A 12,108-nucleotide genomic window follows, 5' to 3' on the forward strand; every position below is an offset into this window, starting at 1 on the left:
ACTGATAAGCAACTGATTTTAGAGCCAGTGAACTAAATTTGGGAATTACTATTAATCAAAATAACATATTTCAATATTGCATCATTTCAAGCATAGTGCCATGTCTATTACCTGATAAAGGGGGGGGGGGGGAAGCCTGAAATATTTGTAGCTTTCAACAACAATAACAACACTTCTAAAATTTTCTATATTTTGAAGGCAGTCCAGAAATTATTTGTTAATCAGAAATGTTCTAAAATTTAAAGTTATTTTTTTTCATATTTTCTGCTGTTCAAAGTTTTGTTATATTTAAAGAGAAACATTGTGAAATGACTATGATTATTCCACACTGAATAGACTGCCTTTTTCATGCATTGTTCCATGCAGAATATAGACAAAATATTGATGGCACGCAGCCAAATTTTTCTTTTTGCTAGGTTTTCTTTTTGCTCAGATTTCTGTCAGAATGCACAAAAAATGGCTTAAGTAAGTGACAATGTGTAATGATGGGTTTTATGATTTCTTCCCATGCCCTATTGGTATTGCAAAATGTCTGCCACTGAGATGAAATTATTGATAACAAATTGGATTAATGGAATTAGAAAGTGGTCTAGGAGAAAGCCAGGTCCAGATAAACTTTCCTTAGAGAAAAGGGCTTCCAATGTCATGAACCCACATTTTAAAAGTGTGATTTGTAGGATACAGGTCAAAGCACCTTTAAATTGAGCTGGATTTCTGGTGACTTCAGAGAAACATCCATGGAGATTTCCTGGTAATTGCACCAGTGGTTTGCCATTGCCTTTTATAGGATGTTTTTTTTAATGCTGATTTTCATACAGAGCCCTAGACTTTTTGATGATCTCCCAAACAGTTAACAAAGCAAAACAGATTTTCAAGATCAATCAATCAGTGAGCTCCTCCCCAAATTAGTCCTAGTGGGAGTGGCAGAAAACCAGGTCATCCATCTTTTTCCTTTTGGCAGACAGTTGTTAAGCACACCTGGGTTTCAGCTACACTTTTTAAAGTTTCTATTTTGTTTAGTTTCTTATCTCTAAAAGTTGACCTAGTTGAATGCTGATTTATTTTAACCCCTGCTGGATTTTCTTTTTCTTGTTCTTATCCTTTGGTCTTTTTTGACAATCTTTTGTCATAAAAGAAACACGACATGGCTTGAAGTAATAAGTGTTTGGACTTGATTTACATTTATTTTGGACCTATCAAACCCTATCCAAATGCAAATAATTGGAGTTAAATTAGATTCACAAAAGAAATTGAATTTGAAAGTGTAGATTCCATGAAGGAGATTAAAAGAGGTACAGATGTTATAAACTTAGAACTACCTGAGGGGATTATGCATGGCTGCATAATGCATGCCTTCAGCCTTGCACTTTCTTACAACAGCAGAAGACTAACTGACTGGTCAAATGAAGAGGACTGGAGAATGGATTTATTGCGCTTGAAAACAACTTCAAGTGGACTTTTTGGGGAATATAGATCAACTTTGGAGAATCTAATATATTTAACTGGACAATAATTGAAAAGAGATGGCATTAAAAAACAATCCTGGATATTTAATCCAGGATGAATCAGAGTTAACTGCTAGGATGATTGGAGAGATAAGCTGTAATAAATTTCCTGCAGGTTGAATACAGTAATCGTTTGTTAACAGAGGGTTTTGATATTTTACTCTTGCCTTTTTTTGTTTGTTTCTTCACCAACTTGAGTTATGTATAAAAAATAATAAAGGCAGGAGATAAAGTAAATTAATATTTCTAACATTTTTGGGATTGCAGTTTGCAGATATTTTACAAGCAATAATGAAATAATGCCATTCAGCCATCCTTTAATCAACGTTCTCATTTTCCAAGTACACATAACACCCATCCATAATTTCTAGCTAGCATAATTATACATCCGTAATTTCTAGCTAGCATAGCCCAGTAAAATTTCAAAAGTTGTAGTTTAACACATTTAGAATCAAGTTGCTGAAAATTTATTTAAGACACACAATGGAGCTCATTTTAGAATTCATACACAATTATTTGAGAGTGCACTTTGTCACTTTTACACTATCGGTGTAGTTGTCTACAGGTACATTATACAATTCTTCTAGTTCATTAGTTTTAGAAATTTTTTCTTGATAATTTGCACCTAAAACTGTAAACTGCATTGCTAATATAGAATGATTGTTACAAGAAATATTTATATTTAGCTAGCTGAACACAAACTTTCTATTAGCATAGCCTGTAAAATCCATGTTAACCAACACGATTTTTAATAATTCTCCATAGATGACTCTGCTTGTTCTCCATAGGCATTCGTGCATATTCAAGCTGAAATATATTCTTATTTCAAAATACGGGAGTAAATATAATTCATAACTTTTAATTAAAAAACGATTTGGGTCAAAACCAACCTAACTTTCCACATTTGGACACACGCCCTTTCTAACCCGGATGTTTTGAATTGGGGGGGTGCTTCTTTTAAAGTGCTTCCTAATTTTCTCTTTCGTCATTTAGATGCGCATCTTCCTATTCTCTGCCTTGTCACCAGATATAGAAAAATGAAGAATGGGATAAAATACGCCTCTCACGACATCTCCCCTTCGTGTTGTAACAAGCAAGGGTGAAAAGACGGCTCCATCAAGTCTAGTTTGGCTTTTTGATCGCCTTCATACAACTAATTTGGCAACAGAGACAATGTTTTTTTCCAGAAAAATTGGATTACCTGCTCCCGGGATCTCCTAGTGCCTCCTTCTCCAAGGGCTATGGAAGTCTTCTCCCGATCCGCTGGATGAAAAAGAATTCAATTCTTCATCTAAAAAGGAATCTCTACAATGAGAAATTCAAAGCGGTTAACAGGGAGTCAAAATTCACTTTTTGCAACGGCGTTTCAAATTTAGCGTGCTTGCATGCCCGAGTACAAGCTTTGCAACTAAATGCGATCGGCGTGATAGAGGAGAGCGGTTTAGAGTGGTGGCAAAAAATCAGCCTGGGAACGCCTTTGCCGATTAGGCCAGTGTATTAAAAGGCAAAAGCTGCAGCTCAGGAAAACTTGTGCCTTTTAATGGGCTAGTCAAGAAAGATGCCCCGACTGAATGTGACCGAGGGAAGAAGGGCAAGGAAACGTTTTAACTATTCTGATCCCGGTTGCAGTTGGGAAGCCGCTTTATAGGTGCATGTTTGGATGGAAATCTCAGTTTCAGTCTCATTTAAAAACTTTTTAATACTTTGCAGGTTTGGACTACCTGTGGGGCAATGGTGGGATTCAAAAATTGTTTACCATCGGTTCTGTGGGCGTGGCTTGGTGGGTGTGGCAGGGGAAGGATACTGTAAAATCCCCAGTCAGAGGTGGCACTTGCCAGTTCTCTGAACTACTCAAAGTTTCCGCTACTGGTTCTCCAGGACTGGTCAGAACCTGCTGAATAGCATCTCTGCTGCCCGGTGATCATAAATCATTTTCAGCCCAGAACCATTGTGTAAGCAGCCAATAAAGCTGCCTGGGTCAATCCTGCCTGCCTGACTGGGGGACTGATGATCCCTGTTATTCAAACAGTAAAACCCTGCTGGGCTACACAGTTACTATTTTTCACCTCCCCCTTCCCGAAATGCACACATCATGCAAAGATAATGGGATATCCCTGAAACCAATTTTAGATAGGACTGTTGCTAAAGCAGTGTTTTTTCAAACTTGCAATTTTAAGATGATGTGGCCTTCAACACATACTTGGCTGAGGCATTGTGGGAGTTGAAGTCCATGCATCTTAAAGTTGCAAGTTCGAGAACCGCTGCTAATGAATAACAAGAGTTGAGAGGATCCTTGGAGGTCTTCTAGTCCAGGGGTCTCCAACCTTGGCAACTTTAAGACTTCTGGACTTCAACAGCTGCCTGAGGAATTCTGGGAGTTGAAGTCCACAAGTCCTAAAAGTTGCCAAGCTTGGAGACCCCTGTTCTAGTCCAACATCTTGTCCAAGCATGATATTCTATACCATTCCAGACAAATGCTGTTGCACCCACTTCTGGAGGCAAACCGTTCCACTGGTTAGTCCTCACTACCGGGAAATTTTCTCCATATTTCTGTTAGACTCTCTGGATGAGTTTCCATCCATTATATCTTGCCCTGCCATCAGGTGCTTTGCAACCTCCCCTTCTCTGTGACAGCGCTCAAATGTTGGGAGACTTATGTCACCCTCTAATTCAGAGGTCTCCAAACTTGGCAACTTTTTAAGACTTGTGGACTTCAACTCCCAGAGTTGAAGTCCGCAAGTCTTAAAAGTTGCCAAGTTTGGGGACTCCTGCTCTAGTCCTCCTTTTTTTTTTTTTGGTTACCAGGGCTTTTCAACCTTGGTAACTTTAAGCCTGGAGGACTTCAACTCCTAGAATTCCCCAGCCAGCAAAGCAAAGCTGGCTGGGGAATTCTAGGAGTTGAAGTCCTCCAGGCTTAAAATTGCCAGAGTTAGAAACCCCTGAGTTAGACTACAGACCTACCCAGTTCCTGCAAGCGTTTATCGTATGTTTTATAGTCTCCAGCCCCGAATTATTTTAAAACTTAAACTATTATTCACATAAGAAGTTCAAGTTTCGTTTATTGGATCAAACACAGAAAGTAAGCAAGTGAAGAATTCTGCATTTTCCCTGGGATTTGCCTCAACGGCGGCCACGCTGAAACGCCATCAAGAAAGCACGTTGCCCCCTCCCCCCCCTTTTTTTTGTTCGTTCTTGGACAACGGGAGCCCGTAAGCATTCAAATTGGAAACGGGGACATCTTCACTCTTGTTTTTTCCTATCTCCGCGGCGCTTTCTCCTGACGTCGTTCGGCGACCTTGCGGCGGGAGACGCGCGTCACCGGAAGGAATCACCCGAAAGAATGCTCAGGCGGCCAATCAGGATCGCGCTTGGAAAGATGGCGGCTTTCGGGGACCGCCGGCTCTCCGCGAAGGATGGGAGCGGCGATGTGCCGCGGGTGGACTCGGACCTCCTGTTGCACCCGGAGCTGCTCTCGCAGGAGTTCTTACTACTAACGCTGGAGCAGGTAGCGAGAAGGGGAAGCGGGGTCGGCGAGGAAGCACCGGCTGGACTCGGGGTTCCTGGTACCCACCTTCCATAGTCTCTGCCGGGCATATTTGGCTTTGCCACAGCCGGGGAAAGGCGGCTTGGCCTCCGGTCCCGCTTTAACACTCCCTCGACGTTCCTGCCCAGTCTGCAGACTGGCCTTCTCTCTTGCTGTTGGTTGTAACGCAGGCACGCAACCCAGTAGAAGAAGTTCGCTCCCTAAGTGTGGTGACCATATGTCCTTTAGAAAGGGCATTCCGTTATTTCAGAATTATGTTGTTATTATCATTATTATCATTAATAATAATAGTGCTTTATTGCCACTGTATATTCACAGTATACACATACAACGAAATTCACATAACACCCAGAGACCATTATTATTATTATTATAAGAATTAAGTAACTTAATTTTCTTTCTTTTCCTTGGCTTTCTCTTTGTATTAAAGCAATGTTATAATCATATACAATTTTTTTTTTAAAAAAGTTTATTCATCTCTTTATCTTGCTCACTCCCACTGCTCCCAGTTGATCTCCATCTTCTGCCTCCTGCTGCTTGCAAGGTGTCCCTGGCATGAACCTTCACCGGGTGCCAGAGGTGGTGGAGCACAGGGCAAAGTGCAAGACAACAGGGACAGGAGAATGCAGGCAAAGAGGGTGGGAGAAAAGGTGATCCAGGCAAAGTGCACCTTGTCAGCAGTGAGAGGCAGAAAATGGAAAAGACTAGCTGGGAGCAGCGGATGGGCAGGGCAGTAAAAATGGCAGAATAGCAGGAGTAGAGAGGAGTGCAAGGCCACACAGGGATGGTAGAGAGCAGTGTGCCTGAAAGGGCAGAGATGATGGATGGAGAAGATAGGCAGGTTGGGAGAGAGGAAGCAAAGGTGAGAAGAGCAGGGGCAGGAAAACTGGGACTACTGAAATTGCCATTGTTAAACAGTGTGATTGTGTAATGTTTGCCTAAAACTGCATCGTTTAGCAATGGAAATGATGGTCCCAATTAGGGCTGTTAAGCAAGAGCCATCTGTATCTCCTCTGTTATCAACATGATACCCAATCTTGCAAGTCTATAACGTGCAAATTTATCATAGCAATAAGATGTCTTTTGGGTTTTGGGTTTCCCCCTCTATACTTTAAGCAGCAACATGGTGTGATGAGAATAAGGAAATGTGTAGTTTCTCTTGCTTCATTTCTGTTCCATCTAGTAAAATTTATCACTTTTCTCCTAGAAGTATGTGTACGGGGTGGAGTAACTAGAATGTTTATATTAAGGAAGTCTTCATATTAGATAACCAGCTAGTGTTATAGCCTCCTTCTGCTTTTGTAGGTGTGGAGTAAAATGTACATTCTGTGTGACAAGAAAATCCCTGAACCGTAAAAACATGGCAGCAAACCTTTGGTGATTTTCTATCTGTTGTATTATACAAAAATATATTGCTACACATAGAATTGCTTTCAAGCACATTATGAACCATAATATTCTTAACTTCATGATTTCTATTGTTTTTCATCAGAAAAATATTCCAGTAGAAGATGAGGTGAAAATCAGTAAAGATTGCCTTACTGACTTGTATATTCAACATGTCATACCATTGCCTCAGCGTGATTTGCCCAAAACCAGATGGGGAAAACTAATAGAAAAGCAAAGAGGTCAGCAAGTGTTGAAACATGGCACCCAAAGGTAAGTTTGCTTTGTTTAGAGTACTTGGATTCTCTTCAAAATCTTTCAAAAGTTTGTGACATAACAGGAAACCAACTTAACTTGAATTAGCCAATATTATTTCCTGCATTTTAATTTGTTATTACCAGTATTAGATTTTTGTCCTGCTTTCTTTCTATGTAGCTCAGGGCAGTGACACTTGGTTCTTGAGTCCTACTTTCCACAGGAGAGTTGGTGATAATGGACCTGTACAGCCCTCAGCTAAGCAACACTCCTTGATAGTAGCTCTCTGTGACTTTAGACCAGGGGTCTTCAAACTTGACAGCTTTAAGACTTGTGGACTTCAATTCCCAAAATCCCTTCTCTAGTCATGTTAGCTCAGGAATTCTGGGATTTGAAGTCCACAAGTCTTAAACTTGCTAAGTTTGAAGATCCTTGCTTTAGACTCTCTCAGCTTTATCTGAGAAAAAATCTGCCAATTGAAGAATGTAAACCTTGATTATCTTGACCTACTTTTTTCAGATAAATAAAACAATTTTGTTGTCTGTATTGGCAGTTTAATGTTACATGTCATTATGAAAAGAAATTGGACATCAACAGTCATAAATAAAAATTGAAATCAACACAGGGACATCATGGAACTACTTTCATTTATGTATAATATATTTCATTCATAACCCGTGCTTAACTTCATCCAGGGAATTAAATCAAAAAGAGGTATGCCACATATTTATACTTTATTAAGCAGCCTCTTGCTCCAGTTGTAGCATCTTACCAGAAATTGGTGGCACTTATGCAAATCATAATTAAAAAGAATTACCACCAACTGAAAAAGAGTCTTGACAAATTTCTGAGCAAAAACATCCAAAGTGGTCAATGCTGAGGCAAAGGGTTTAACTAGGCTCTGGAATAATCTTAGTCCAAGATTATTGTCTATCTTTGAATTAATCTTTGGAGAACATATGTACAGATTTGGAATATTTCAGTTTGGTTTGTCCAGTTCTTAAGTTTTGAAATTATAAGTGTGTTCTTTATTCTTAGGCTAAATTGTGAAATAAATGTATGTCTGATAATACAAAAGCATTGTCATTTGTGTGAAATTAATTCCTCATCAGTTTGAATATTACAGTCCTGATTTAAGTATTCATATGGGAGAAAGTTATATTGGAATTGACTGAACTCTCTTCAAGTAGTTATTAAAATAGGATATTATTTAGAATCTAATAATTTTTGTTTTGTATCTATGATGAATCTTTATGTCACTTTTTCTTGTTCAGCATTATGGCAATGGAAAGTCTAAGAAAAAGGCCTCTCATTGTGTTCGATGGTAGCTCAACAAGTACAAGTATTAAAGTGAGGAAGACTGAGAATGGAGCTGCTGATGGTTTAAAATTTCTAACATCTGGAAGTACCAATATCACATGTAAAAGACTGCCTGTTCCTTCAAATTCCACACTGTGCATATCTGCTCCCACTTTCTCATTGGATGTTAAGAGGGAATCTAGGAATAATGAGGGTAAACAGAACAATATTGTAGTTAATATGTCACCTGATCAAAAGCCATCAGACTTAGAGTCTCTTACAGGAAATGCTGTTGTGAAATTAAAGAGAGCCGCTCCAAAAGAAGAATTGGATTCATCAGTAAGTATATCTGTACTATTTTATGAGGTCCTTCTTGAATGAAGTCCCGATTAATGTCTCTAGTTAGCAACTGCCATTTTTAACAACAGAATTTAAACTTACAGCAGCCTTTTCCTATCTTAATTTAATTCAAGAAGTCAGTAGACTCTTGTTGGTTATTACCATGTTGCTGTGTTATCTTGATAAGAGTTTTATTGTTAAAAATAACCCTCAGTTGGCACAAAGTGCTTTGCCCTAAAAGTGCTTTACAAAAATCTTTGTGAGTTGTAAAGGTAATTTAGAAATGGCACAAGTTTCATTTGATTTTGTATGTGTCTGTGTGTTCTGAAAATGTCTTTTCTAAGAAAATAAGTTTTCTTTTGGACATTATATACTGAAAACATAATCTATATTCTCCTTCCACATGTTCTAAATACTCATTCTCCAGGATCTTAAAATATGTTAGATGTCAGGTGGAAGCAACTAGACCCCTCATGGATCGGCCCAAGATATTTTATTGTTGGTCATCTATGCAGATGTAAACCTAAAGGTTTGACCTCATACATTTACTCCCTGGAACAGATTTTAAGCTGGAATGTATCTTTACTCTCACTAGAATGGCCCCCTCCCCTTCAGCTGGTGGCTCTGTCACTTTGGCTTAAGAAAGTTTACAGGAGACTACCTCCTATGCTGCTGCCTCAAGTTGGGAGCTATGTGGATGGAGCACTAAGGTTTATGGTGGAGGTTTTGTGGAGAATGTGAAGCCTGCTGAGGAAAGGAGACATTACTGTGCCAAGAGGCCCTGTTTCATGTCTTAAGTGGGACTTCTCTTGTTCTAGAGAGACTGCAGCCTATGCCCCTAACTCGCCTTCCACACTTTTCATTGCATCATTGGACATTATGGAAGATACAGATGAGTGCAGGAAGTAAGAGACAATAAATAGTAAAGTAATGATAAATTTCCTTCAATACTAATATTTCCTTTATAATGTTTAGTTCATACCAGAACCTAATATGTTATGGAAAACTGAAGTCCTTTTTTAACCACTAGATGGAAACAGAAATCAAGTTCTGGATGCTTTAACTTGTCTCCTTAAATAATCGAATTCTTTTCTTCCTCCAGAAGCCTCCTGAATCAAAAAAGAAGATCCAGCATGTAACATGGCCATGAACCTACAAGAGTTAGAAATGCAAATGATGCTTAGTCTTCATTTCAGTACAGAAGAATTGTACTAACCAGAGATGCAGATTGCAGTGGATAGTTGCTTAGAACTTCACCGTATAAAAAAGCACCATATGTTCACCATCAACCTGAGAGTATTTATCTTGCACTTTGAATTTACTCCCCATTTTAGAAGTTAATTTTGGTAGAACAAAATTGTTTTACCAGCCTTTCTTCTGCATTCTTAATTGTAGTCTATACATCAGGTCTTTGCATGATTTGATGTAGAAAGTTTCTAACTGTTCTGTTCATTGTACATTTTTAGTAGTATATTTTTTTAAACATATACCATATATTTAAATAGTATGGAAGACTGTTTTCCCATTCTGCTGATTTTACTAAGATATTTGCACAGAATAGTTCTGTTGAAAGGCCTAGAAAAACTATTTCTCATTTTTAGGTGCCAATATTATTTTTTGAGAAACTATTTGGGTCCTTTCCAGTTTTCTTTAAGTGACATCCTGAACTGTACACTGGTTTTGCTTCAAATTGAAGTTTTTGCTAAAATGGAAGATTAAATGGATTTCTCTTGTCTTTAGAGATACATAGAAGGCCCCCACCCTCAAGATTGTGTGTTGAAAAAAAAAACCTCTGCAAAGCAGAACTGCATTTTTATACAGTATGTGATCAGTGTTTTATACTAGCATTTTTAAGGAAAGCTTATTTAACTACAAAATGCCTGACAAAATTGAGAGGGAAAGTAATGCTTGCTCCATTTGTGCAGCTAGAAAAGAGATAAACTCAGTGGAAGTTTGCAGGGATGAAATTTGTGTCTGTGAATAAATTCTTTGAAACTTACTGTATTTTTTTTTCTTATATGGTAAAAAACATCCCGGGATTTAAAAATATTAGAATCTCATTTGTATGTACAATGTACCCTGTTTCTCCCAACAATATGGCCTCCCCCAATAGGAAGTCCCAGCATATTTTATAGGCATGAAATGAAATTAAGCCCCTCCCCCCAAATTAAGGCTTATATTAAAACATGCGAAATGGGGGGGAATGGTGGGAGGGGCTTGCTGTTAGGAAGTACTTTTGTTGCACACCCGGATATGGTGCTGCCTGCATTGACCCCAATATGAAGTGCCCCACCAATGCCGAGGTCAACATCCAAGCCATTGCTGCCCACCCACCCAAAGATGCAAGGGGCGGGAATTAAGTCACCCCCGAAAAGACGGCCTAGCCATTTTTTCAGGGCTCAAAAAAAAAAAAAAAGACGTGGCCTTATTATATGAGAAACATGGTAGTTTTATGTCATTATTAGTTAAAGACTCTGAAGAAGCTGGCAGTGTCTTGGTGATACAGGTAATTTAGTTTCAAAACCTGTAAATCTTAACAGCTTCTTCACAATGAACACAAAGCAGAAGTAAAGTGAGATATTATTGTTGTAAAAATAGCTCGTATTGGGGAAGAAAAAAAACCAGTTACCAAACTGAGTACATTTAAGTTGATATCAGTAAGGTAGATAAAAGACATAACACTTCCGAACATTTATAAGATTTAGCCCACAATCCTGTATGCTACTGCTTCACAGTAAATTTTATTTAATTTATGTTTAACTATTCACTCTTATAATTGCATTGATTGACATATAATTTCCATTGCCTCCATTGTTCCCCAAGACATTATAGAGCACTTCAGAATATAAAGAATGGTGTATTGAAGTGTAGTTGAATTTGCTTCTTAAACAGTTGTGCAAGTTTTCTACTTGAGTACTGTATACAATTTAATTTTGTGTTTTTGTATTTGAACTGTCATTTTATTAGCTTATCTAAATTTAATTAAGTGTGATCTCTTGTATAGATCATCTTTATGCTATAATTTTATCTTCCTTGTTAGGTTCAACTGGGTTTTTTGTATAATAGAATTAAACACCTATACCAGCGTTAGTGGATTAAGATACACCTAACTGCACTATTGCAACATTGGAAACATTTAAATATTCTTTAGAAGCGGCATACAGTAGCTGTACTCTGTGCTGTAAATAACTATACTGATTTTTTTTAATTTAGCATTTTTGACTGTAGCTTGATTTTATTATCCTTTGAAATGCATCTTTGGTCAGTGCATGTATAAGTGTTTTAATTCGTTTTTTTAAAATCTGGCTGTGTTCTACATTTTTAGGAATTGCAGTATATATTCCAAATTAGCAGCTCCCGGTCTTTTTTTTTTTTTTTTGTAGATCCTTTCAAAAATCATAAAAGATAACTTCCTATATGGTCACCAAATGTTCTTATTAAAAATAAAATAACACAATAATTGTATTCCTGTCATGGAGGTGATAAGACATAGATTTTAAATTCCAAAGGTTTTGTTCACATGTCACTTTTAGTGAATAATTATCTGGTAAAGCAACCTTAAAGATATCCTGGGAAAGGGCAAGAGCTGATAAAAAGACTTTATTTGTATCAAAATTGTTAATATTTTCACATGTTTTTAAACGGAAATAATTTCAAAGACAACAGATAGTGGGGGGGGAGGGTTCCCCCAAAAATGTAGTTTTGTGTAGCCACCACACACTGCATTTTGGCATCTCCATGTGTAGTGTTTTCTTTTTGATCCATTGTTACGGAAATTCA

The 12,108-nt window shown here is 38.0% G+C and overlaps 1 protein-coding gene across 1 annotated transcript; it reads left to right on the forward strand.

Annotated features, from left to right (window-relative positions):
- The first annotated feature begins 4,808 nt into the window (after positions 1-4,808).
- Positions 4,809-10,327, forward strand: TSLIG2 (tRNA splicing ligase complex subunit 2). The gene is made up of 4 exons (XM_026707506.2): positions 4,809-5,010; positions 6,542-6,708; positions 7,965-8,328; positions 9,431-10,327. The coding sequence occupies exons 1-4, from the start codon at positions 4,846-4,848 to the stop codon at positions 9,476-9,478; spliced, it is 744 nt and encodes a 247-aa protein (XP_026563291.1). The 5' UTR covers positions 4,809-4,845; the 3' UTR covers positions 9,479-10,327.
- The last annotated feature ends 1,781 nt before the right edge of the window (positions 10,328-12,108 follow it).

This window comes from Pseudonaja textilis, chromosome 8, assembly GCF_049901715.1.
Source record: "Pseudonaja textilis isolate UNSWEBS1 chromosome 8, rPseTex1.2, whole genome shotgun sequence".
In the NCBI taxonomy this organism is placed as follows: domain Eukaryota; kingdom Metazoa; phylum Chordata; class Lepidosauria; order Squamata; family Elapidae; genus Pseudonaja; species Pseudonaja textilis.